The 25,889-nt window shown below is 40.7% G+C and overlaps 1 protein-coding gene across 5 annotated transcripts; it reads left to right on the top strand.

The window, feature by feature from the left end:
* The first annotated feature begins 3,377 nt into the window (after positions 1-3,377).
* tmem106a (transmembrane protein 106A) lies at positions 3,378-24,120 on the top strand. Of its 5 annotated transcripts, none has more exons than XM_062984318.1 (9): positions 3,378-3,534; positions 9,611-9,781; positions 12,049-12,292; positions 12,908-12,971; positions 13,090-13,249; positions 16,063-16,203; positions 16,306-16,349; positions 18,283-18,336; positions 23,170-24,120. In XM_062984318.1, exons 3-9 carry the CDS (start codon positions 12,067-12,069, stop codon positions 23,273-23,275), a joined length of 795 nt encoding a protein of 264 aa, XP_062840388.1. In that variant the 5' UTR covers positions 3,378-3,534; positions 9,611-9,781; positions 12,049-12,066; the 3' UTR covers positions 23,276-24,120. The 5 variants fall into 5 exon arrangements, with proteins under 5 accessions (XP_062840388.1, XP_062840384.1, XP_062840387.1 ...); XM_062984314.1 differs by having other exon boundaries at positions 11,990-12,292; XM_062984317.1 differs by having other exon boundaries at positions 11,971-12,292.
* The last annotated feature ends 1,769 nt before the right edge of the window (positions 24,121-25,889 follow it).

Raw genomic sequence — 25,889 nt, 5'->3', positions numbered from 1 at the left:
GGCAAAAAAACCTCGGAAAGATCAAGGTACTCAACTTGCTTTGAAGCGGCAGAGCTGTTCTTTGACAATGACGTGGGTAGTTTATAAATACATTCGAGAGTTATTTTCCAGCTACATCTTGTACACCAGCTGTGTTCCATGCACATAAAACTTTTGTTTCATGCATGAAATCAAACATATAGAATTACCATCAGGCTATATTGTGTATAAGGCAGCGCTGTGTATGTATGTGTGTTGCATGAATGCAACGAGAAACCTCTGAGTCTATGCATACTAAGCAATCAATCACATATTTTAGAAATATAGAAGTGAAAGGTTTTAATGAGATAGGTTGTGTCCCCATACATTTCAATATTACAATTTGCATATGAGTCCGTATCCCCTAAAAGAGTTAGATTGCAAGTAAAACTGAATGTGTCAAAAAACCATGCATGTCACCAACATGAAATGTTTGGAAAGCTCTGGTATCGGGTGTTTATGAAACATACATGAGTTTTGTGTTTAGTCTGGGATCCAATCCCCGAGCTATATCATGTGTGCATACACAACAGGTATTCCAATTTTTTTAGGAAAAAAAATCTGAAATCCAAAACATTGCTGGTTCCAAAACACTGGAGTTCAGGGATACTCAACATATACTGAGAAGGGCCTCATGGCAATCTCAGTTCAAAGTGACCAAAATTCAGGCCCCTTCTGCACTGCCATATAAAATCCAGATTATCTGCTTTGAACTGGATTATATGGCAGTGTAGACTCATAATCTAATTCAAAGCAGATAATGTGAATTATTTGGTTTGATAATCTGGATTATATGGCAGTGTAGAAGGGGCCTCAGGTGTTGGTAAGTGTTTCAGGGTGTTTCTTGGGGGGGGGGGGGGGAAATGGGGCGCTTATGGAAATGAAAAATCAAACATTTTAGGAGTGGGGTCACTTTATACCCGGGGTGTCAAACTCATTTCCATTAAGATTGTATCAGCCTTATGGTTGCCTTCAAAAGGCCATTCAATCCATGGATGGATAATCTGTGGGTACAGAGGGCTGGCTATATATATTATTACAGAATGGTTTGTGATCTTTCATTTTTACCTAGTTTGCGGATGTTACACAACGACAACTCACATCGCTTTTGATTATCCGCCTTGCAGACGGGATAATGAGATTTGCAATCCAGCAGCATTTGCTGAGGTCGGGGAAAAAGTTAAAGGACATTTTAAAGTCGGATATCATATCCACAAGCTTTGGATCTAAATTCAAACCATACTCTCCTGACTAAATAGAACAGACTGCAGCCTTCCAAATGTGACTGTATCACAGCTCCCATCAGCTCTAGTCTAATGATGAGTAAGACACGAGTTGTAGTCCAGCATCTGGAAGGCCACATAAAATGACTTTTTTGTGTGTGTCAGGAGCGACTTGAGAAACTGCAAGTTGCTTCTGGTGTGAGAAAATTGGCCGTCTGCAAGGATGTTGCCCAGGGGACGCCCAGATGTTTTTGATGTTTCTACCATCCTTGTGGGAGGTTTCTCTCATGTCCTCGCATGGAGCTGGAGCTGAAATAGGGACCTCATCCGCACTCTCCCCGGGTTGGATTCAAACCGGCAACCTTCAGGTGAGTAACCCAACCTTCAAGTCACCAGTCCTGCCAGCACAAGGGTTTAACCCACTGTGCCACCGGAGGCTCCATGGGAGGGCCGAATTTGGCCTGCGGCGGGCCTTGAGTTTAACACATGGGCCTTAGGGTAAAGGTAAAGATTTTCCCCTGACACTAAGTCCAGTCGTAAGATTATGTATTTGGAGGCTTTTACGCATTGGCTGGATGGCCATCTGTCGGGGGTGCTTTGAATGCAATATCCTGCTTCTTGGCAGGGGGTTGGACTGGATGGCCCATGCGGTCTCTTCCAACTCTAGGATTCTATGATTCTATGATTCGTGTCCGACTGGGGGTTGGTGCTCATCTCCATTTCTAAGCCGAAGAACCAGCTTTGTCCGTAGACACCTCCAAGGTCATGTGGCCGGCATGACTGCATGGAGCGCCCTTACCTTCCTGCCGGAGCAGTACATATTGATCTACTCACATTTGCATGCTTTCGAACTGCTAAGTTGGCAGAAGCTGGGGCTAACAGTGAGTGCTCACTCTGCTCCCTGGATTCGAACCTGCAACCTTGCCGGCAGTCATGCCGGCCACATGACCTTGGAGGTGTTTAAGGATAACGCTGGCTCTTCGGCTTAGACATGAAGATGAGCACCAACCCGCAGAGTTGGACACGACTGGACTTAATGGCAGGGGAAAATCTTTACCTTACTTTAAAGGTAAAGGTTTCCCCTGACGTTAAGTCCAGTCATGTCTGACTCTCGGGGTTGGTGCTCATCTCCATTTCTAAGCCAAAGAGCCGGCATTGTCCGTAGACACCTCCAAGGTCATGTGGCCGGCATGACTGCATGGAGCGCCGTTACTTTAATTTTGTGTATTTTAATACAGTAGAGTCTCACTTATCCAAACTAAACAGGCCGGCAGAAGCTTGGATAAGCGAATATCTTGGATAATAAGGAGGGATTAAGGAAAAGCCTATTAAACATCAAATTTGGTTATGATTTTACAAATTAAGCACCAAAACATCATGTTATACAACAAATCTGACAGAAAAAGTAGTGCAATACGCAGTAATGTCGTGTTGTAATTACTGTGTTTACGAATTTAGCACCAAAATATCACGATACAGTAGAGTCTCACTTATCCAACGTTCTGGATTATCCAACGCATTTTTGTAGTCAATATTTTCAATATATCATGATATTTTGGTGCTAAATTCGTAAATACAGTAATTACTACATAGCATTACTGTGTATTGAACTACTTTTTCTGTCAAATTTGTTCTATAACATGATGTTTTGGTGCTTAATTTATAAAATAATAACCTAATTTAATGTTTAATAGGCTTTTCCTTAATCTCTCCTTATTATCCAACATATCCGCTTATCCAACATTCTGCCGGCCCGTTTACGTTGGATAAGCGAGACTCTACTGTATATTGAAAACATTGACTACAAAAATGGCTTAGATAATCCAGAAGCTTGGATAAGCGAGGCTTGGATAAGTGAGACTCTATTGTATGTATTTTATGGAAACATGTTTTGATATGTGTAATCTATGGAGTGTTTTTGAATGACTATGTGTTTTGAGCAATGGAGCTGTGAGGAGAGGTGAGTACTGCCCCAAGGAGTTCAGAGTCCTCCTCACTGCCTTGGGGTGGATCTACACTGCCCTGTATCCCAGGATCTGATCCCAGATTATCTGCTTTGAACTGGATCATATGAGTCTACACTGCCAGATGCTGTGGAGGGAAGGAGGGCGGGAAGGTGGGAGGACGCTCGCTTTAATGGCCAGAAAGGGAAGTCGGAGAGGGGTGGAGCCCGTGTGGTGTTTCCACCTCCGCAAGCGAAGCCAGGAGGGAGAAAGAGAGAAGAAGGCCGGGTCGCTTTCGCTTCTGCGTCCTCCTGTTATTCCTTTTGGCACAAGGTCGGCCTTCTTTTGGGGTGAGATGCAGCACCAAACAGGTGCCCCCTTTGCCCTCCCCTCAGGAGCCAAATGTGACTTCCCTCCTCAAGGAATGGCTGCTTTCCTGAAACTTTCTTTGCTTCCTTTCCCTCTTTTTTTCCTTCATGTTCCTTGAAGGAAGGCAGTGACACACTTCGGTGCCACCGGCAGTGCCCTCAGGGTTGAATTTAAACGAAATTATCTCAGGTGAGGGGACTTCGTCCCCTCACCTGAGATAATTTCGTTTAAATTCAACCCTGAGGGCACTGCCGGTGGCACCGAAGTGTGTCATTTCCTCCATTAAGGTGCCTTTTCCTTGATTATTTCTTTGCCTACATCGTACATGGTGTAGGTTTGAGTTTACTTCCCTTTGGAGGCTCAGAGTGTGTGACTTTGTTGGCCTAAGCCGGGTTTCGTGGAGATCCGGCAGCCGTGAAAGCCGCTTTAGGCGAGCCACTCTCTCAGCCACAAAGGGAAAGTCAATGGCTAACTAACCCCATGACACAGTTTTGTGGTAAAGTTCGCCTTTGGTCGGAAACAATGTGAAGGTGCTCGACGAATCTAAGGCCCCTTCCACACAGAGGAATAAAATCCCACATTTTCTGCTTTGAATTGGAATACAGTAGAGTCTCACTTATCCAACACCCGCTTATCCAACGTTCTGGATTATCCAACGCATTTTTGTAGTCAATGTTTTCAATATATTGTAATATTTTGGTGCTAAATTCGTAAATACAGTAATTACAACACAACATTACTGCGTATTGAACTACTTTTTCTGTCAAATTTGTTGTATAACATGATGTTTTGGTGCTTAATTTGTAAAATCATAACCTAATTTGATGTTTTACAGGCTTCTCCTTAATCTCTCCTTATTATCCAACATATTCGCTTATCCAACATTCTGCCGGCCCGTTTATGTTGGATAAGTGAGACTCTACTGTATTGTGGGATTTTCTGCCTTGATATTCTGGTTTATATGGCTGTGTGGAAACTTCCACACAGTTGTATAAAATTCATTGAATCTTAGAATCATAGAATAGTAGAGTTGGAAGAGACCTCATGGGCCATCTAGTCCAACCCCCTGCCAAGAAGCAAGAAATCGCATTCAAAGCACTCCCGACAGATGGCCATTCACTGGATTATATGGCAGTGTAGTCCCAGATATAATAATAATAATAATAATTTTATTCTTATATCCCGCCCCATCTCCCCGGAGGGACTCGGGGCGGCTTACATGGGGCCATGCCCAGACACGACAGCACAAATCAGATAAAACATTAAAACTTCAACATGATTAAAAACAGTCATAAAAGTCAATATACACAATAATATTAAAATCCCGATTTGGGTCAAAAGATCCAGGCCAAGGTGCAAAGCAATATCAAGTTATCAGGGAGGGATAATTATACAGCAGGTGTAATACTTAAAGTGCTGAATGAATCCTAAAAACAATCCAGAGGGTCTACTGCTTAATAGGTAAATAACATGATCCCACAAGGATCAGTCAACGAAGGCCTTCTGGAATAACCAAGTTTTCAGGCTCTTCCTGAAAGAGAGTAGGGTAGGGGCCTGCCTAATCTCCCTGGGAAGCGAGTTCCACAGCCGGGGGGCCACGGCGGAGAAGGCCCTCTCCCTCGTCCCCACCAACCGCAACTGCGAAGATAATCCAGTTCAAAGCAGATATTGCGGATTATCTGCCTTGATATTCTGGGTTATATGGCTGTGTGGAAGGCCCCTTAAAAAGGCAAAAAAAAAAAAAAAAACAACCCCATTTCAAGCCCTAAAAGAGGCGGTTCACAAATAAAATGTCTATTATGATTATTAGGGAGACCCCGGTGGTGCAGCTAGTTAAACCGCTAGGCTGCTGGACTTGCCGACCGAAAGGTCAGCAGTTCGAATCCAGGGAGAGTGGTGAGATCCCACTTTTAGCCCCTGCTTCTGCCAACCTGGCAGTTTGAAAACATGCAAATGTGAGTAGATCAATAGGAACAGCTCTGGTGGGAAAGTAATGGTGCTTCATGCAGTTATGCCAGCCACGTGACCTTGGAGGTGTCTATAAACAACACTGGCTCTTCGGCTTAGAAATGGAGATGAGCACCAACCCCCAGAGTCAGATACAACTAGACTTAATGTCAGGGGAAAATATTTACCTTTACCTATTATGATCAATATTATGATTATTATTTCACAGTTGAATTTTTTTGCTTGGTTTCTAGGCCTGTTCCAAGGTTCTTTTGGGGTGCATGATTTGGAAAATTGCATTGGATAGATCGCCTCAGCTCTCTTTTTTGTGGCTCCTTCTACATTGATATATAATCCAGATTATCAAAGTAAATTAAATGTTTGCATTAAATGTTTGCCATTTTTACTTTGGAAGGTGCCTGAGTTCCCTTGGGGAGAAAGGGCGGGTTAAAAATAAAGTTTATTATTATTATTATTATTATTATTATTATTATTATTATTATTATTATTATTATTATTACAGTAGAGTCTCACTTATCCAAGCTTCGCTTATCCAAGCTTCTGGATTATCCAAGCCATTTTTGTAGTCAATGTTTTCAATATATTGTAATATTTTGGTGCTAAATTCGTAAATACAGTAATTACAACACAACATTACTGCGTATTGAACTACTTTTTCTGTCAAATTTGTTGTAAAACGTTTTGGTGCTTAATTTGTAAAACCATAACCTAATTTGATGTTTAATAGGCTTTTCCTTAATCTCTCCTTATTATCCAAGATATTCGCTTATCCAAGCTTCTGCCGGCCCGTTTAGCTTGGATAAGTGAGACTCTACTGTATTAAATAATCCACATTATCTACTTTGAACTGGATTAAATAAGTCTATACTGCCATATAATCCAGTTAAAAGTAGATAATCAGGCCCCTTCTACACTGCCACTTAATCCAGATTATGAAATTAAATAATCCACATTTGCTTTGAACTGGATTATATGTCAGTGTAGACTCATATAATCCACTTCAAAGCAGATAATGTGGATTATTTGCTTTGATAATCTGGATTATATGTCAGCATGGAGTGGCCCTGAGTCTACACTGCCTACTACTACTAATAATAATAATAGTTGTTGTTGTTATTATTATATTATTATTATTATTATTATTATTATTATTATTATTATTATTATTTCTTACCTGTCTCTCCTTATGGCTTGAGGCAGGTTACAGAATAATTAAAACATAATCCAGTTCAAAGCAGATAATCTGGATTTTATATGGCGTTGTAGAAGGGGCCTCAGATATAGTTATCCTAGTTTTCTATGGGCCACTGGTAGATGTTCCATATGTTCTGTATCTCAAAAACTGGAGATGATAGGGTTAAATTGGTGACTTTTTTTTTGAGATCTGTAGGTCAGTTATAGCCAGAAACAGGGTTAACATTTGAGCTGCCAAAATGTCTGTTGGTCCGTGTTATTGTTAGAGATAAAACTATCTAAAAGTTCTTGTTTTTCTGTTGGTATTTTTATTCATCCCTTTTCCCTCCAAAATCCATATAGGACACACTCCTGGACTCTTTACAGCTCCTTTAAAGCAGAGATAGACAACATCTGGCCCTTCAGATGTTGTTGGACCTCAACTCCAGTCAGCCCAACAGTATATTATATACTAGCTGTGCCCGGCCATGCGTTGCTGTGGCGAAGTATGGTGGTATGGGAAAGAAAGTATTGAGGAATTGGTGGTAGTTAAGGTAAAGGGTCCCCTGGCTGAGTGGGTCGCTAGGAGACCAAGTGAGTAAGGCTTAGCCTTCTAACTGGCAGCAATTGGATAAAAACAATTATTCCTCTCCCTCTAATTAGGACTTTATTTTTCTTTTCTTTTTGTTGTATCAACCTAGAGGCATGGATGAGGGGTTGTGCTGTCAATTTTCGAGGTTGTGGGGAGTTTACTTTTGTTGTTTTGTCCGCTGCCGTGATGCCATCACTCTTTTATATATATAGATTTTCTGTTATTACGATTAATAACCAGCACTCAGCCCAGCAATGGTGAGGAGTGCTGGGAGTGATAGTCTTAACAATATCTTGTCCATTCCTTCCTTAGAGAAATGGGTAGTTTACAGCAGTGGGAAGAAATGTGATGTTTGTTTCCAAAAGTACTAAATCCCTCCCCAAAATGACAAATTAATCATTAGCTAGGAGTAGAATATTACGCACAGGTGAAAATATCAAAGTGTACCAAATCACTTTGGTACAGGGTTTGGAAAATTGCCTTTTACAACAAAAGAATGCATGCTTTTTAAAAATTGCTTTAACATTTGTTCAGGTGCAGTTGGTATATCGAAGAGAGGAATATTATTGTCCTCTATTAAAGTTAATAATCTTACCTTCTTAAACCTCCTTCTTTTGTTTTCTGTCTTGTTCCATATTTCTTGTCTTCTCCTTTTTTCTCCTTAAATGTTCTTCTTGATTGTTCCTGTTAGATTATTTCTTTTAATTCTCTTGTTCAGTTTTCTTTATTGCCAAACAAATCTTTTAAAAAATAATTTAATTAATCTGTTTGTTAGTATTTATTTATCATGTCAGAAGCAAATTGAGACTGCAGTTATAATGTACTATAATAATTGTTAGTAAGTTAGTAAGTATGTGTACAAAATTTACTTTATAGCACTGTCATTCTTCAGTGGTGATGGCATGATCGTCAGCATAGATGAAACTCTCAGGCCCTTCTGGCAGTGGCTGATCATTTGCCTAAATGTTAAACATTGATGGAGCAAGAACGCTCCCCTGAGGCAGGCCGTTCTTCTGTTTTTGCCGTCTGTTTCTCTGACCTTGAACTCAACAAAAAAACTCTTGTTTTGTAGCAGACAGCTTCTGGTAAAAGGAAATTTAGCATAATTCTGATCAAAGGAAATTTAGCATAAGTTTTTAACTTTGTGGTTTTTTATACATTATAATTGTATTCTCAATTTGCCTCTGAGATGATAAATAAATAATTATTTAGTGGTCCTGAGAAGCTATTTATAAATATTTATGGTCATCCCAGGAAAAAAACAGAGACATTAAACACAGCATAAGAACAGCAACCCGTTATAACATTTTTTAATCTGGGAAAACACCTTCTCAGTATAAATGAAACTTGTGTCATAGAAAAGAAACTTGTTCTTTTACTATTGTTGGGTAATTTGTTTTTTTTTAAATGAGACTGGAAGTCCAGGAGGAACTTCTTCATTTCAGATCTATAGTGTAATCCTGGCTCCTCAGAGAGTCTACCTGTCCCTGTTCCCACTGGTATTGATATACTTGGATTAAGGGCTAAAGTGGGAAAACAGGAGTTTTTAAAAATCCTTTTTTTAACCTGAGAGAACACACCTCCATGAATTCCAGACATTAATCAATCAGGGCCAGCTAACACCTCCCAACGAAGGATTCCCCCAAGCAATAAGCAGCCAGACCTGAAAGGCTATTCAGTGCTAATCAAGGTGGCCAATTGCAACCTTCACACCTACCTCAAACAGACAAGAGTTATTTCTCCCACCCTGAACATTCCACAGATATATAAACCCCATGTGCCTAGTTTCTAACAGACCTCACAACCTCTAAGGATGCCTGCCATAGATGCAGTCGAAACATCAGGAAATAATGCTTCTGGAACATGGACATGCGGCCCGGAAAATTCACAGCAACCCATTCTTGGGTCAGCTTTTGCTGGAAGTTGTTCCTAGAGATAAGTTGGAGGACCTAGAGATTTCCTTGGCAAACATGTTAATTAAATCAGCAAATAATCAAATCCACAAAAGTTAAATCCACAAAATGTAGATTCAGATAAACATACTGGAGACATGGATAATATTCTTCATAAAGTGGAAAGAAAAGAGGTGATCAATGTCTTAATTAGGATATGTGTCTCAAATATAGCCTTATTTATTTCTTCATAAAACGATGGGGAAATGAATGAAAAAACCTTAAATCCATTAAATTTTCAAACAATGTTTGCTGTTATCCTAAGTTCCAGGGACTGAATCTTGGTCCCCGTTATCGACTGTTTTCAACCCACTAATGATCTCATGTCCTTTCCATTTCTTCTCTCTTTCGTATCTCATTTATGTGTTGTAGATATGATACATGGCATTTAAGAAGATCATCTTAAAGGAAATGTAAACATTTGGATGGTTGGGAGTGTACGTTGATGGGAAATACTGGAAATATCTCCTAGTGCTTTTAAGTCTTAGCTTGAGTGGGGACATCTGGGAGTGATCCTCTGTTAGCCTCTGCCCTCTCTATCAGGTAAGTAAGCTCACTTTGCTTTATTTGCATTTTGTCAGCTTATATTGTCCTTGTTGGAGGACATGACTGACCAGCACCCTGAATGATAATACTACTCTGTAGTGTTTTATTTCACAACTCACTTTTGCAATAGCAAATGGCAAAACTAATCCAAAGACAAACATGAATGGAGTCCAAAGGGAATCTGTGCATGTGTACTGATTTTAAAATTGTACATTTACTTTCAAATCACCAAATTTCCTTTAAAAATCAACCTAAACAGAAGTATATTATAAATCCTCCATAGCTGATTCTTTGTTGGAATAAATCTCCCATGTAATGAATCTACAGCAGAAAAAGCCCAGTTCAAAAGTCCATCCATCCAAGTTGTGCTCTCTTAGCAACAATTCTTTGAAAGAAGTTCTCTGCTCAATTGCAAAGATTATTAGAGCATAATTTTAATAGACAATTCCTGCCATTTAAAGGAGGAGTGATAAAAATACTGTTCCCTCCAAACCACCAAAGGAACTCAAAATCTGTAAATTGCAGCCAGAAGTAGATACGTAATGCCCTCTAATTGTGACTCCTGGTCTCTTTTTCACCTAAAATGGGACAGTTTAACCCATCAGAGGTCCAACTAGAGAATGGTATGTCTTAAGAGGTGGGCACTTTATCTTTCTCAGGTGCCCACCTCTGATTTAAGACATAGCATTCTCTAGTTCATTATTCATATAGTGATTTCCTTTTGAGAAATCTTTTACAAGCAATCTTGATTCAGTTTTCTTTGTTACATTATTTATTTTATTGTATACTTTGTATATCCTCAAAGTGATTTCCAAGTTGGATTAGAACTCATTAAAAAAATTGAAAAAGAGCAGGTAAATCCAAGATCTTAATAATGAAATCTAACAGTGTCAAGAGAAAGCCTTAGCAGAATAAGTGTAGCAACATAAATATGAACACATCTAAAAGATCTCTTACTTCTCAACCACTCTCCATTACTTTGTGTTTACATTGTATTATTTTACACCAATGTAGGAAATCAGAAATTATGAGAGCTGTTGATTTGAGTCAGGCCCCTTCTACATGGCCATATAAAATCCAGATTATATGCTTTGAACTGGATTATATGGCAGTTTAGACTCATATAATCCTGTTTAAAGCAGAAAATGTGGATTATCTGCTTTGATAATCTGCTTTATATGGCAGTGTAGAAGGGGTGTCAAAGTCCATTTTTAGGGGTTAGATAGCAATTTGAAGATGGCACTAGATTCGAGGAATCCAAGGGGTCTATATATCCAAGGCAGATGGCAGTATTAGTAAGATATATGATAATTTCTAAAATGACTATATAGTGAAGGATTATGTGCCTGCAGAGTAAGGAAACAAAAAGCTTTAAGATGTTTGACTTGAGAGATCTTTCACTTTCCAGATGTGCATACGTTTATTTTGTCCTTTGTCACCTCTGGTCAAACAGACATTGAAGTTGTTGCGGGTAGGGGAACGCCATTCTGTTTGCCACCAAATGAGTATTAACACATAGTGAGTAGTACTCCATTTTTCATATAGGCTTTTATTCTCTGAAATGACCACAGTCCGTTTCCAACTGATAAGACTGGATATGTAGGAGCCAGTTAGGCCCCTTCCACACACCTGTATAAAATCCACATTGAACTGGATTATAAGGCAATGTGGACACAGCAAATATTGTGGATTATCTTCCTTAATATTGTGGGTTATAAGGCTGTGTGGAAGGACCCTTAGAAAGTACCAATCAAGATGGGCCAGTGATCAAACTTGGAAAAGTTACCTCTTTAGATGACAGTTCTGACAATCCCATAGTCAACATGGTCATGTCTTCTTTGAGGAATTTGGAGAATTGTCTTCCTAAGAAGTAACTTTCCAGTGCTGACACTCTATTGACTTAAAATCAAGCCCAGGGTGGGTTGGAAAAGACCCATGTCTGATATCCTTGCATGTCTGCATCTAATCAGTATAGTAGCTTCATTGGTCAATAATCTGATGGTGTAAAACAACTCCCTTTGTTCTTAAATAGACTAAGTAGTAAACACAACAGCCCAAGGAGCCAAGCATGTGTCTGGATGTAAAGAATTCCAGAATAGGAGCAGGAATGGAGCCTGGGAATATAATACTGTGATACCAAATGTGTGTTACAAGTGTACACTGAGTTGTACAATCTCTTATTTCAGAAATTAATCACTGTTTCAGGGAATTTATCAGCTTGCACAGATTCCGGTGTGCCAACAAGTCATTGCTTCTTGTCCCAGGAAGTCTATATCTGAACAATGGAGAAAATCATATCATGGTTAAGAAACTTGTGTCCTGGGAGTGAGACAGATGAAGGAAAATCAATTCTACAAAAAAGCCCAAGTGCCAAGGATAAAGAATCATACTATGCCAGCATCAATGAAGGGGACTCTGTAGATGTATCTTGTGTACCTTGTGCAGGCATCGCCAGCCGGGACTCTGTCACCTGTCCTACTTGCCAGGGTACTGGGAGAATCCCCCGAGGTAAGTGCAACTTCCATGGCTTTTTTCACCCTCACTCTCTTCTTTGGAGCTAGCCCCAAAATTGTCAGGTAGAAAAAAAGGGTTTCCCCACTGCAGTGAAACAGATCCTTCAGCTTGCAGATTAGTCCTACCCTTCTAGATTGTTTTTTGAGGGCTCTTGGCCAAAAGAAAAACACACAATAATTTTGTGGAAAAATGTCATTTTCCATTTTGGGAAGCACTCAAGAGCAGCAATTTGACTACAAAATGGGACATAGGGCTTCAAAGGTTTTTAATGCCCACCATAAAACCAGGAGAGACTTCAAGGAAACTGCCTGTTGGGATTTTTCCACATATATTTCAGATTGATGCGGTCTGTTATGAATTCTTGAGGTGAAAAATAAATTGGTGGTCTTTCCAAAGGTTTTGTTTGAGATAGAAATGGTCAGAACTATGTACTATTTTATTAGGTGAAGATTAATATTTAAGAGACACCCCACCCCACAACTAGGGAAGGGTGAGCTTGTAATTTTGTTAAATTATAATGCCCATGTTCTTCCAGTTCTGTTATTACTTACTGGTGGAGAGAGTCAAAAGTCTTCTCTGATTTTTCTCTCCCCTTCTTTCCTGCTTCAGAACAAGAGCAACAGCTAGTAGCCCTCATTCCATATGGAGATCAGCGACTGAAACCCAGAAGAACGTATGTTTGTGTTTTCAGTGGTGATGTTCCACCTTCTTCCTTCCTATTTTTCCTCACTTCCAATGTGGAAGAGGATCTGTCACTAGTGCTATGATATGCTTTTAATGTTTTATTGCAGGAAGCTGTATGTAACCCTTACAGTGGCCATTTGCCTGCTGATGACATGTCTCATGATGTATTTCCTGTTCCCACGCTCCATTGCAGTGATCCCCAGTGGTCTCAATGCCTCCTCCATCTCCTTTGACAATTCTACTTCCAGCATCACCCTCAATATGACTGTGAGTAGCTTGTGGCTGTGCTGGGGAAAAGATATTAATATTTAAAATATTAATATTATTTTAATATGGTCTATCAGATCATTTACATAGCATGCATCTATTGTTGTGAGTATGTGTTTGTGTTCTTAGAAACAAGAAAGCTTCTAGGTTCAAACCTGCCAGAGGGACATGTAATAATAATAATAATAATAATAATAATAATTTTATTTCTTATCTGCCTCTCCTTGTGTTCTCATGGCAGGTCACAAGTACTTTTTGATCTAGTTACCTGGGGGAAGGATTATATTTGGCCACTTACAATGGTATTTACAGTAGTGCTTTAAAGTATTGTGTTTCTTCTACTCCCTCAGTAATATATGCAGTGGATTAGTGTGTAGTTGTATGCCCACCATTTCTATGCTAGGTATATTGCAAAATGTGTATGTTAGTGACTCAGTAGCTTACATGATCCATTGCACCACCTCAGTATCCCAAGACAATCCAGTGGTCAAAAAATGTTTTTTCAACAACAACAAAGAATGGTTTGCTCTAAATGAATTTAAAATACTGCTTTTAGGCCAAAAAACAATCCAGAAAGGCCCAAACCTGGTAAAGATGCTTCTATATCGCCTAGGGCTAGAGAATACTTGGAGACAAAAAATGTGTGTATGTGTATGAGAGCAGGCTCTCCAAGGTCTCCAGGGGGCTCATGCATCCTCCTAGCTTTTCAGAGGCACCTCCACCTGTTCTGTATTAGCCATGCCCCATGTTTTAGACCAGGGGTCCCCAAACTTTTTAAGCAGAGGGCCGGTCCACAATCCTTCAGACTGTTGAGGGCCAAATTATCATTTGAAGACAAAATACAAACAAATTCCTATGCATACTGCAGTGCAACAACAGTATTTGTAGTGCAACAACAACAACAACAACGAAAGAACAATACAATATTTAAAAATGAAAACAATTTTAACCAACATAAACCTATTAGGATTTCAATGGAAAGTGTGGGCCTGCTACTGGCCAATGGGATAGTCAGGTTAATTAGGATTGTTGTTGTTGTTGTTGTTGTGTGCCTTCAAGTCATGTCAGACTTTGGCCGAGCCTAAGTCTAAAATTATTTATTTATTTACTGCATTTATTTACTACATTTATATCCCACACTTCTCACCCCGAAGGGGACTCAGAGCAGCTGTATGAACATATAATATATTATATTATTAGCATAACACAATATTAGCATTATATATTACTGTATTGAACTATACCACTATACTATTATATAATATGTAATATATAACATACAATTAATATTATTATATGGTATTACTATTAGTATTATATTGTATAACATAAGATTATTATCAATATTATATGTATATACAATATATTATATTATTAAAACTGATATAAAAATAATTATATTATAAAACTGAGGGCGGGGGCCAGGTAAATGACCTTGGAGGGCCGCATCCGGCCCCCGGGCCTTAGTTTGGGGACCCCTGTTTTAGACTGTTTAGCAGGTTGGAGTCCAAGGAGAAGATATAAAATGCCGAATGGCAGAGAAAAAGCAAATGGACTAAGTGTTCACATCAGGTCTTGAAAGTGGATACATAAACAATTGATGTGTTTATAAAACAATGCTGAACTCCCTGCAATCTGGTTAAAAGGCGAATGCCACGTCTAATAGTTTCTAAGGGCCCTTCCACACAGCCATATAACCCAGAATATCAAAGCAGACAATCCACAATGTCTAATTTGAACTGGGTTATCTGAGTCCACATTGCCATATAATCCAGTTCAATGTGGATTTGATACAGCTGTGTGAAAGGGGCTTAGAGAAACTAATTATCTTCTCTCACTCTCTCTCTTTTCCAAAATCCTCCCAGTCCAAAACAGATAATTCCTGTTGATTTGGAGCAGCAGCTGGTGAGGTTGTATTAGAGTGCTAAGATAAAGGTAAAGGTTTCCCTTGACATTAAGTCTAGTTGTGTCCGACTCTGGGGGTTGGTGCTCATCTCCATTTCTAAGCTGAAGAGCCGGCATTGTCTGTAGACATCTCCAAGGTCATGTGGCCAGCATGACTGCATGGAGTGCCGTTACCTTCCTGCCGGAGCGGTACCTATTGATCTACTCACATTTGCATATTTTCAAACTGCTAGGTTGGCAGAAGCTGAGGCCAACAGCAGGAGCTCACCCCACTCCCCAGATTCGAACCGCCAACCTTTCAGTCACCAAGTTCAGCAGCTCAGCGGCTTAACTCATTGCATCACCAGGGGCTTCATTAGAAGTGCTACCTGACATTTAACATGTAGTCACGTTTTGTTTACTTCACTGTAACTCAGGCCCCTTTGTCACTGCCATATAATCCATATTGTCAAAGCAGATAATCCTCATTATCTGCTTTGATCTGGATTATATGAGTCTACACTGCATATAATCCAGGTCAAAGTGATTCATCTGGATTTTATATGGCAGTTTAGAAGGGGCCATGGAGAAGCCTATTCCAGGTGTTCACTCGGCCAGAACCTGGAAAAGTTACTTTTTTAGATTACAATTCCCACCTTCTCCCCACTAACATAGCTACAAGGATTCTGAGTTGCAGTCCAAATATGCAATTTTGCCAGCTTCTGTTTCTTGCAAATACGGCCCCTACTCTGTCTTCTAGATAGGAGCTATGCAATTGTTGTTTATTGCATAGCACCTTCCTCTTGAAATACGTGCATCAGTAACATAGTGGTGCCTATTATAACAAAGATTTCTGTTGAATGGATGGACACCAACTAACTCTGGTGTCAGATCACCACTTCTCTTCACCTACTTGTCTTTCTCTTTAGAATATCCTCAATGTGACGAACAACAACTTTTACACAGTACATGTGGCTCAGCTAGCTCTTGAAGTCTTGCACAAGACACTGGTGATTGGGAAAAACACAGTGATGACCCAACTGGACATCAGACCCCTGCAAGGTGCTCAGGTAAAGATTTGTGTGGGCATGTTAGCTTGGTTGGATCACGGGAGGTGCAGATGAGCACACACCATTAACAGTATGTCTGTTTCTTTCTCAATTTCTTTGTAGATACTTTACAATGTCTCCAGTACAATCCTGGATAATAACACTTAGTAAGTATGTCTGAGACAGCTGTTTCTGGAGTTGGAACTATTAATCCTTCTTAAGTAGTCCTATCAAGTAACTGATGCCTTCCCTCTTTTTCATTACTGGCTGTTAACATGTAAATCAACGATTGGTTTGTTTACACGTTGCAGACTTCATTGAGATTTCTTTTTAAAGTATAGAGTACTTAATAAATAACCTCCGTTTGAGCAGGGTATTTTTTCTTGGTCAGATTTTATAATACAGACTATCCTCATTACATTAATGTAGCCTAGCCTCCCAAAAACTTCATACAGAAACAAGTGCAAGGTACATCAATATTAACCAAGATCTAGGTAGATTTTATTGCTCTTTGGTTCAAGGTTTTATTGCTCTATTGGAACAAGGTTTGCATTCATTAACTTTAGGGTTTGTTTGTTTTTACATGTAGGAAGACTGCCATTTTGTTTTTACACTCAATGGCAAACTATATGTTAACTTTGAATGTATTTAAAAAAACTTTGAAGAAAAACCATATTTTATATATATTTTTCTCTAGTTTGCTTAAAGAGAGCTCAGCTGCTATTGGTGTATTTCCCAAGCACTGACATTTTGTTTGGTAATGACACTGATGACTCAGCCCATCTTTGGTTAGATTAATCTAATTATTTCACTATGCCAGATGGTTGCAGAGCCCAGTCTGTCTCATTCTGTGCTCAAATAGGGCTAAGTCAACATCACAATAATTTCCCTCCATTATGGGAAGATCAGGTTTCAGGTGGATTTACTTATGGTAATTGTCACCATCCCCAGCCTTTTGCTGACATACAAAATTATTTTATACTCAGGTGGATTTTGGAGTTCTTGTTAGCATAGACAAACATGAGCAGCTGTCCAGTGGCATGGACTTCATTTATCTTAGGCTCTTTCTACAGTGCCATATAATTCAGATTATCAAAGCAGATAATCCATATTATCTGCTTTGAACTGGATTATATGAGTCTGCACTGCCATATAATCCAGTTCAAAGCAGATAATCTGGATTTTGTACGGCAGCGTAGAAAGGGCCTTGTTGGATTTTTTTTTAAGTAACCTTGTTGGATATTTTTTACATTTCTCTGCAATTTGAGGCTCGGAACAAACTGGGAAATGAATTATTTGCTACTATCCTGCTTGCACAGTTCTGGTTGCTGTTGGGTCATTCTTATACAATTCAATTTTCTTGATTTTCTTCTGCACTATATAATTCTTGGATGCCCATTGTCCATCATGCCTCACCTGCAGTGTGTCTGTGTGCATGCCAACCCAAAGGCTCCCTCTTGGAGAGCTTGATCACTGGCCAAGGAATAATCTGCATAGAATTTGTTTGGGAGCCCAATTCTACCATTAACTGTGAAGAGATGCTGGACCCCTATCAGCAAAAGAGCTGGAATGCTTCTCTTCTGTGTACCATCTGCTGCATCATTTACCACCAACCAATCTTATATTATAGCAGTAACCTGTGCCAGTGTTCAGTACTGAAAGAACCCTTGAGGAACTGAATCCAGTTCTGGAACTTGACAACATCTACCCCAGTACTGACTAGCTGTTCCAGATTATATATTCCTTCAGCACTGCTTCCAGAGGTGGAGATGTTGAGAACAAAACGGGTGTATATTTGCATACAAAATGGCAAAGCTTGGGAAAGCTACTGTTTTGGATGACAAGTCCTACAATTTCTCTGTAGCTATGCAGACTGGGAGAATCTAGGAAACGTAACTCGTTGAAATAATATTGCTAAGTTGAGCATACCATACCACTGAGCTATGGGTTCTCTCTGCTTGCAATTGCTAGTGTAAAGCATTCCAGTTATAACCACACAGTCAAGAAAAGCTATTGCAGCTCAATTCATGCATACAGGGATGTTGAATATACTGATAAGCTTATCTGAAACTGAAAAATATTCCCTTTGTTTTCTTTCAGCAAAATATGCACGTGGTCTAGAATAAAAGTTCACAATGTTCTACTGCACATACAGTAAGTGTGTATTTCTTGGCAATACCTGATCTGTTTGTTTTATGGTTCTCTTTCCCCCTCTTCCATCCCAAACTAGGCCACCCTTTCCTCCCCATAAATTACTGAGAATGTTATCCAGTAAATTGCATGCACTGGCCCTTAATTGTCACCTATGATCGAGACAACTTTCCCTTCCTCTTTGCTTGATCCTCCTTTTTATCATCAGGAAATTCACAAAACCTTTGCTTAGCTTCCGTTTCTGCTTTTCATTGCCAAGATCATGACTCCTATCCGTGAAGTCTTACAAAGGCACTCTCAGTCATGAACATTATGCTTCCGGTCCTAAGTGTTTTCCTCTACTTCTTGGCTCTTTCCTGAAGCTTAACAAAGTGTTTTCTAGAGGGTGTGTGGCGTTCAGAGCCAAGCGAGCCAAACCGAACACGGCTGTGTTCCTATCTTAGGGCATATGCCGCGGCAATAGATGCTGCAAAGAACATTTTCTTTGCAGCTAATATTGCGTCTGCAAAGAACCGTCCGGCGGAGCTGTCCCGAGTTGTCAGAGGTTTGTTATATCCCGTCCCTCAAGACGGGATCCCTGACAACTCGGCAGCCCGCTGTGAAGCATTTGCTCGGTTCTTTGTGGACAAAGTCGCTTTGATCCGTTCTGGCTTTGACACCATATTAACGGCAGTCTCCGAGGATGTAGCAAGAGCACCTGCTTGTCCTATTTTGATGGATTCGTTTCAATTGATTCAGCCTGAGGACGTGGACAAGGTGCTTGTAGAGGTGAGGGCTACCACATGCATCCTAGACCCCTGCCCATCCTGGCTAGTGAGAGAAGCCAGAGGGGGATTGGCCGAGTGGGTGAAGGTGGTGGTGAATGCCTCCCTTCGGGAAGGCATATTTCCAGCGAGCCTTAAATTGGCTGTGATCAAACCGCTGTTGAAGAAGCCATCACAGGACCCCACTCAATTGGATAGCTATCGGCCTATTTCCAATCTCCCCTTTTTGGGCAAGGTCGTGGAACGTGTGGTGGCCGCACAACTCCAGGCATTCTTGGTTGACACTGATTTTCTAGATCCGGCGCAGTCTGGTTTCAGGCCGGGGCATGGTACCGAGACAGCCTTGGTCGCCTTAGTCGATGATCTACGCCGGGAACTGGACAGGGGGAGTGTGTCCCTGCTGGTTCTGCTGGACCTCTCAGCGGCCTTCGATACCGTCGATCACGGTATCCTTCTGGGGCGCCTTGCCGGGATGGGTCTCGGAGGTACTGTTTTGCAGTGGCTCCGGTCCTTCCTGGAGGGGCGTTCCCAGATGGTGTCATTGGGGGACACCTGCTCGGCCCCACAACCATTGACTTGTGGGGTCCCGCAGGGTTCAGTACTGTCCCCCATGTTGTTCAACATATACATGAAGCCGCTGGGAGAGATCATCAGGAGTTTCGGGGTTCGGTGTCATCTGTACGCAGATGATGTCCAGCTCTGTCACTCCTTCCCACCTGTCACTAAGGAGGCTGTTCAGGTCCTGAACCGGTGTCTGGCCTCTGTGTCGGACTGGATGAGGGCGAACAAATTGAAACTGAATCCAGACAAGACAGAGGTCCTCCTGGTCAGTCGCAAGGCTGAACAGGGAATAGGGTTACAGCCTGTGTTGGACGGGGTCGCACTCCCCCTGAAGACACAGGTTCGCAGTCTGGGGGTTCTCCTGGACTCATCGCTGAGCCTGGAGCCCCAGGTCTCTGCGGTGGCCAGGGGAGCCTTTGCACAACTAAGACTTGTGCGCCAGCTGCGCCCGTTCCTTGGGAGGTCTGACTTGGCCACGGTGGTCCACGCTCTGGTTACATCCCGTTTGGACTACTGCAACGCTCTCTACGTGGGGTTGCCTTTGAAGACGGCCCGGAAGCTCCAATTAGTACAACGGGCGGCAGCCAGATTAATAACTGGGGCGGCTTATAGGGAGCGTACCACCTCCCTACTTAGCCAGCTCCACTGGCTGCCGATATGCTACCGAGCCCAATTCAAAGTGCTGGTTTTGACCTATAAAGCCCTAAACGGTTCTGGCCCAATCTACTTCTCCGAACGTATCTCCTCCTATGAGCCAGGAAGATCCCTAAGGTCATCTGGAGAGGCCCTGCTCTCAGTCCCGCCTGCCACACAGGCACGGCTGGTGGGGACAAGGGACAGGGCCTTCTCGGTGGTGGCTCCCCGGCTGTGGAACACCCTCCCCAGAGAAATACGGCAAGCCCCAACCCTTTTGAGTTTTAGAAAAGCCCTGAAAACATGGCTATGTGCCCAGGCTTTTGAAGATTAAACGATAATGACGACCCGGACTGATTTACGGCTACAGCACGAGGATTTTGGAGGAATGGATTTTAATCATATGTTTTTATATTTTTTATATTGTTTTAATTGTTTTATTGGATTTTTATAGCTGTTTTAATTATGTATAGGCATCGAATTGTTGCCAATTTTGTACGCCGCCCTGAGTCCCTTCGGGTGAGAAGGGCGGGATATAAATGTTGGAAATAAATAAATAAAATAATAAATTTTCTTCTGGTTGGTGGCAATGGTGGCTGGAGGATTCTAGAACTTATTGCACAGTTCTGCTCCCCCTGTACATTTCAGCACTTTACCAGTTGAATGCTCATTTGTTAACATGTTTATGATATATGCCAATAAAGGGGGGGGGGGCAAAGAAGCTTCCCGGGGCAGTATGTTCCACATCCAGGACATTGCTGTGGAAAAACTATTTTCTATCTGCTTTTTAAAAAATTCCCTCAGCCCCTTGCCTCCTCAAGAGTGACTTTTTGGCAAGCTGTTTCCAGAACCAACCTAAGGCCCCATCTACACTGTCATATAAAATCCAGATTATATGCTTTGAACTTGATTATATGGCAGTGCAGACTCATATTCCAGGCCCCTTCTACACTGCCATATACAATCCAGATTATCTGCTTTGAACTGGATTATGTGACATTGTATACTCATTATCCAGTTCAAAGCAGTAAATATGGATTATCCGCTTTGATAATCTGAATGATATGGCAGTGTAGATCCAGCCTAACTACTCTTTACTTATTCCTTATTTTCTACCTGCCTCTTCCTGGCCCTAAAGCAGAGCTTTCCAAACTGTGTGTCGTGATACATTAGTGTGTTGGCTGCAAGGTGTTGGTGTGTTGCGCGAGTATAACGAGAAATGACAAAAATCTTGGAAATGTATGTTATTATACAAATCACATTATTTTAAAAAATATAGATGAAAGGCTTTCCTGAGATATGTTGTACATTTTGTTATTACAATGTATGTATGTGTCTGTTTCATTTAGAAGGGACATGTTTAACCTTCGGTTTGCTGGTAAAACTGAATTATTGTGCCACCAGCTGAAATGATGTATGTCCAAAAAGTGTGTCACCAACATGCAAGTTTGAAAAGCTCTGTCATATAATCCAGAAGCTGGTTTACCATCTCATCCAATGTCAATTTTAAGCCCCAAGGATAAGGATTTGGACCATTTCTGTGTTAACACAGCATGCTATCCTTGCCTTTTTGTGTTATTCAGACTGGTTTCTGTTTACTTTGTGACACAATCATCCCAAGCTAGTAAAACTAAGAGCAAATACCTGAAACAATATTTATTTCTCGTTCTGAATAGAAATAATTCCAGATTGATGGCCACCACTAGTTGTCATCAGTGTCGTAAGAAGAAATTGCTTCTGTTCCGGTTGAGAGGCACAGGAATCCAAATGTAGATTCCTGGACTGCACCCTGCAGTTACTGCACATGCTCAGAATATTTTATTTCAAAGCTGGGCCTTAACATAGAAAATAAAATCCTGGGATTGAAACCTGGATATACATTGAGCCATGGCTCGGAGGCAGAGCCGGCCCTAGGTATTTTTCAAGTGTAGGCGAACAGAATTTTGGCGCCCCCCTCCCCCAAACCAATCACTGAAAAATAAAAGCGTTGGATAAGCGAAAATGTTGGATAATAAGGAAGGATAAAGGAAAAGCCTATAAAACATCAAATTACATTATGATTTTACAAATTAAGCACCAAAACATCATGTTTTACAACAAATAAATAGAAAAAGCAGTTCAATACATGGTAATGTTATGTAGGAATTACTATATTTGCGAATTTAGCACTAAACATTGAACAGGGATATAGGGCAGTGTGGACTTAGATAACCCAGATAGCCCTCAGTATAAAAAAAAACCTCTAAAATCAGGACAATAAATAAAGAACAACACTCTGAAAACAGAAAAAATCCAGACAGTAAACAATCAGGGACAGCTAACTCCTCCCAAAAAAAGATTCTCCCAGGCAAGAAGAAGCCAGGCCTTGAAGCCACAGGGCCATTAAATGCTAATCAAGGTGATTAATTACAACATTCACACCTGCTTCAAAGAAAAGTTCTTTCTCCCACTCTGGACCTTCTACAGATATATAAACCCCACATACCTAGCTTCCAAGTTCCCACAGACCTCACAATCTCTGAAGGCCCCAAAGGTGGGCTCGCGTGGTGCGAAGGTGGGTCCGCGCCGGCTGGAAGGCCCAGCATGGGTACCGGGAGGCCCAGCGCGGCCGCCGGAAGGCCCGAAAGAGAAGGAGGTGGAGAGTGGTGCCCTCCTCCCAGGACAATGGCGCCCCCGGGACGATGGCGCCACAGGCAAGTGCCTATTTCGCCTTATGGTTGGACCGCCTCTGCTTGGAGGCAATGACAATATAAAAGTTAGGGATTTGTGTGTGTTTATTGGCTTGTAGAACAGATGAGGTAGAGATGTTATGGTTACAGTTAATTGCATTTGCTCTTCTCTTGAGCCTTTCTTTCTTTCTTTCTTTCTTTCCCACCAGAGGTACTTTGACTTGCTCTTATCTCTCTCACACGGAGCAGCTGTCCTTTGAAAACTACCAGTATGTGGACTGCAGAGGGAATGCAGTCATCCCCATCATGTCCTGAATCTACAGTTCTCTGTGGCTGCTGTGAACTCTTAGGGGAACTGCTGCTGTGGGCCTGCCTTCGGTTCTCTTCGGTGAAAAGGCTGCTGCATCATTTTCAGCCCATCCTTGGGACTGGGATGGGAGTGGCAGGATGAAAGGATCTGCAGCTTTGATTCAATATTACCAAGAGGCAGCATCTGTGGCAGGACATTTCATCTTGTTTAAAGATCCGAGGACATTATTGACTAGGAAGCAGCTCAACTGCATCACACTGTGTAAGAGAGAGTGCACAGAAATGCAGGATTGTGTGAAGGAACTTGCTTAGAGCTGTGCTGTGTGACTCACTGGCCAACTGCTGAAATTGTATTGACCTTTTTGTAAATGTTTCCTGGAGGCTGCTGGCCTGGAGCTTGATTTATCAGTCCTTGAAAGGCTGGAAGCTTACCTCTAAGACTTCTTCGTTGGTTAAAACTATGTTTGCCCATATTTAACCAGGAGGGAGGAACCTTGTTTGGACTTTGCACCATGACTTCAGCAGGCAAGCACTTGTTGGAATGAAGCACTGTGTGTATTCTTCTCATCCCTTAAGCCTTCTCCCCTGTCAATTGGTCAGCTTTTTGTAGTGTGTCACAAAGAGATTGGGGGAGGAGAGTATATAGCACTGAGAAGTCTTAAGAAACCACAAATAATTCCATGTTTAATGCTATATTTTAAAAATCTCTTTCTACACCCATGCAGAGATGCAAAACTCACCCCCCCCCCTTTTTTTTTTTTGAGTAGAGAGAAGAAAAATAAAGTTCTATTGATATCTTTTTGTCTGGGCAATGTGGATATTTTCCAAAATAAATAGTTAATGCACTGTTATGTGAGTTAGTGTGGTATGTTTATGTTATATAGTGTGGAAAGTCAGCTAGAAGCATGCCTGCAGTGCTATCAGGTGGACAATGGGAGGTATTGCATGAAAGAACTGCCACTGGCTGTCTTGTTCCTTCCATATCCTGTCTTTTCTCAGGAATTCCCATTATTTATTGACTCAAGAGTATCCAAACAGTATTATTTTATGATTGCTGTAATCAACTGAGTTTACCTTGCCCACTTTTGTTGCAGACCTAATTTGTGATAAATATTATTTATTATAATCAAGTATGGAGACATCAAGGGGGTGGGCAAAGTGTAAAGTTTTTTTTTAACTCACTCCAACTATATGAAATTCTGCTGATTTTTCCAGATGCAATCTTTTTGCAAGTTTCAGGACTGGCAGGACCCAAGTTCCATGAATGCAATAATCTAGAAGCAAACTGGAAGTTGTTTCCGTTTCAATCTCATTCTTTCAATTTCCATATTTTTCACTAGGGTCAAGCCATTTTAGAGTCACGGAGACCCAAATTTGACCCTTGGACTTACTGAAGTGACCAGTTTTCCTTCCCATTCTAATAAAAGATTGTTATTCATAAATTGTACATGTGTGTCTTCATAGCTTCCTTTGGACTGAGGTAGCAGGCTTAATGATGGACAGCCCCTACATTGTTCTGATGTAAGATTTCTTTTCCTGAGGAACAGAGCAGTTAATTACTTATTTCCTCTTTTTTTACAGCAAAATTATGCTAACTCATTATTGAAAAATGAAAAGACAGGAAATGAGTCATCAAGGACTTTGTCTCTTGCCCTGGTTAGGAAACAGTAGTTGACCTTGGATGAAGAAATAATTTTCTAATCCTCTACCCTACCCCCACCAGCTTTAATCAACAAGAAGCAATAAAATATGATTGGCAAATAGGTATCCCTTTCCAGAAGTCCTTTGAATTTGACTGACATGCAAGTAAACAACAGATCATTTTTTAAAAATCATTCCTTGCTGTCATAGAGCACTGTTTGAATAACACTAGGTTATAAATGTCATTTCCTAATTGGTTCTATCTTAAAAATAATGGACAAAGTTTATTAAACTGCAAAAATTGTGTTTTTGTGGAACATCATGCAGCAGATTTTGCTATAGTTTTTCAATGAATATCTCATGGAGTCTCAACTATTTCCACATAGTTTGTGACAGTCACAAAAATGAAGTTTCTGGAGTATAACAACTACTTTCAAAGTAAGTGCCACACAATTAAATAACACTTTCAAACCAGGAACGTATTTTTTTTCAAATTATGTTACTTGATGTAATGTAGCATTACAGTAGAGTCTCACTTATCCAACATAAATGGGCCGGCAGAATGCTGGATAAGCTAATATGTTGGATAATAAGGAGAGATTAAGAAAAAGCCCATTAAACATCAAAATAGGTTATTATTTTACAAATTAAGCGCCAAAACATGTTATACAACAAATTTGACAGAAAAAGTAGTTCAATACGCAGTAATGCTACATAGTAATTACTGTATTTACGAATTTAGCACCAAAATATCAGGATATATTGAAAACATTGACTACAAAAATGCATTGGATAATCCAGAACGTTGGATAAGTGAATGTTGGATAAGTGAGACTCTACTGTATATGAAGTGCTATATGGAATGGTTTCAAAATTGTTTCCAGATAATTTTGTCTGGCATATGCATGTGCATGCTTTCAAATAATGTCAAATTTCTAGGCGAGGAATACTCATAAGTAATTTGTCATTGCCTTTAGCA

The sequence above is a fragment of the Anolis carolinensis genome, chromosome 6, assembly GCF_035594765.1.
Source record: "Anolis carolinensis isolate JA03-04 chromosome 6, rAnoCar3.1.pri, whole genome shotgun sequence".
Classification (NCBI taxonomy): domain Eukaryota; kingdom Metazoa; phylum Chordata; class Lepidosauria; order Squamata; family Dactyloidae; genus Anolis; species Anolis carolinensis.
The sequence above is the reverse complement of the archived record's forward strand: the minus strand, read 5'-3'. Positions and strand labels throughout refer to the sequence as shown.

Bases quoted from the DNA above. Each gene is read 5' to 3' on its own strand.
- tmem106a (XM_062984318.1), top strand. From the start codon at position 12,067: ATGGAGAAAATCATATCATGGTTAAGAAACTTGTGTCCTGGGAGTGAG. The intron at 13,250-16,062 runs GTGAGTAGCTTG...CTTTCTCTTTAG, and splicing joins GCATCACCCTCAATATGACT to AATATCCTCAATGTGACGAA. The intron at 18,337-23,169 runs GTAAGTGTGTAT...CTTTCCCACCAG, and splicing joins AATGTTCTACTGCACATACA to AGGTACTTTGACTTGCTCTT.